This window comes from Corvus kubaryi, unplaced genomic scaffold (genome assembly GCF_017639235.1).
Source record: "Corvus kubaryi isolate FWS band 111438036 unplaced genomic scaffold, C.kubaryi_AGA036_p1.0 36767, whole genome shotgun sequence".
NCBI lineage: Eukaryota > Metazoa > Chordata > Aves > Passeriformes > Corvidae > Corvus > Corvus kubaryi.
The window spans coordinates 40,311-41,947 of record NW_024580942.1 but is presented as its reverse complement, the minus strand read 5'-3'; the positions used below and the strand labels follow the sequence as shown (position 1 = coordinate 41,947).

Genomic DNA, 1,637 nt, shown 5'->3' with positions numbered 1-1,637 from the left:
TGCTCTGGGCTGGGGACAAGGTGGGCATCGGGCACAGCTGGGCCTCGATGAGCTCAGAGGTTCTTCCTGACCTAATTCCTTCTGGGATCCTGGGATTCTGTAACATTTCTCTTCCTCCCTTCCTCACCACCCAGGTGCCTCTGACCTGACCGCATTCAGCGACCCCCGGGTGGGAATCGACCGCTCCTTCTCGGCGCTCCCGTCCATCTCCGACCCCCGCATGCACTACCCGGGAGCCTTCACCTACACGCCCACGCCCGTCAGCTCCGGCATCGGCATCGGCATGTCGGCCATGTCCACGGCCACCAGATACCACACGTACCTCCCCCCGCCCTACCCCGGCTCCTCCCAGGCTCAGGGCAGCCCCTTCCAGACCAGCTCCCCCTCCTACCACCTGTACTACGGCACCTCCGCCGGCTCCTATCAGTTCTCCATGATCTCCGGCGGGGACCGCTCCCCGCCGCGCATCCACCCGCCCTGCACCAACGCCTCCACGGGCTCCACGCTGCTCAACCCCAACCTCCCCAACCAAAGCGACGTGGTGGAGGCCGAAGGGAGCCACAGCAACTCCCCCACCAACATGGCCAGCACGGCGAGGCTGGAGGAGGCCGTGTGGAGGCCCTACTGAGGAGGTTGGAAGGAGCTCGAGGGTCAGGACTAACGGACTTCCCATTTCCCGGCGCTCGGAGGGATCCCAGAAACTTCCTTATGGGCCCTGCCGTGTTCATCCACGAGTTTGAGGAGCAAACCCTTCAGAAGTCAGCGCTCCCAGGAGTGGTGGCTCTCGTTGCCAGTCCCTGGTGGAGCCACATCGCTCCGGCAAAGTGTTCCCGGCAGGAGAATGAGCTTCTGGGAAGGAGGACGGCCCGGCTGGTGGTGCAGAGGTAGCAAGGGTGGGTAGAAGGGTATCCAGCCTGATTCCAGGCCTGTGGTTTCCCAGCGTGCCTGGGCTTGAAGGTCTCCACAGCCCTACAAGAGAGTTTCGGTTCACTTCTATTTTTAAGACTTCAAACCTAAAAAAAAAAAAAAAAAAACCAAAACAAACAAAAAAAAACCCAAAAAACAAATCTTAGTGAGTTTACTGCATCTTATGGACATCTTAAGGGTAAGGAAGTATAGGAAGATTCCCAGAGGGAAACTGTGAACGCTTCTGTTTTAGCAATGCTGTGAATGAGAGGTTTTATATGTTGGACTTCATTCTTTCTTTTCTTTGTTTTGTTTGTATATTCCAAAGAATATGGAATTTTTTATTACTGGGGTTTATTTTGTTTTGTTTTGGGTTTAGTTTTTTTGGTGTTTTTTTGGTTTTTTGGGGGTTTTTTTTAGGATGCAGCTCATCCTGCTTTGCATCTAATTTGTTTTATTTCTCTTGGCACCTTACAAATTACAAAAAAAAAAAAAAGATTCAGCTCTTTTTTTTTTGTTTGTTTTAATCATGCTTGCTTCTTTCTTGCTTTGTCAACTGAAAGAATCAGCCCCTTTTTCAATGACTTAATTTAACTTTTTATCTCTTGGACTTTTTTTTGTTTTTTAACACAACGGCTACAGCCTTGGGTCATTTTCAACTACTGTATTTCTTTGACGAGTTCATTGATATTTATGCTTGATATTTAGACTTTTCTTATTTGTTGATACTA

At 50.3% G+C, this 1,637-nt stretch overlaps 1 protein-coding gene across 1 annotated transcript in view; it reads left to right on the top strand.

The window, feature by feature from the left end:
• The window catches only part of LOC121660657 (runt-related transcription factor 1-like), a 6,380-nt gene extending 5,267 nt beyond the window's left edge, over window positions 1–1,113 (top strand). Inside the window, exon 3 of the mRNA XM_042020084.1 lies at window positions 135–1,113. Coding sequence (XP_041876018.1) covers window positions 135–628 — 494 coding nt within the window. The 3' untranslated portion in view covers window positions 629–1,113. The remainder of the gene's footprint in view (window positions 1–134) is intronic.
• The last annotated feature ends 524 nt before the right edge of the window (window positions 1,114–1,637 follow it).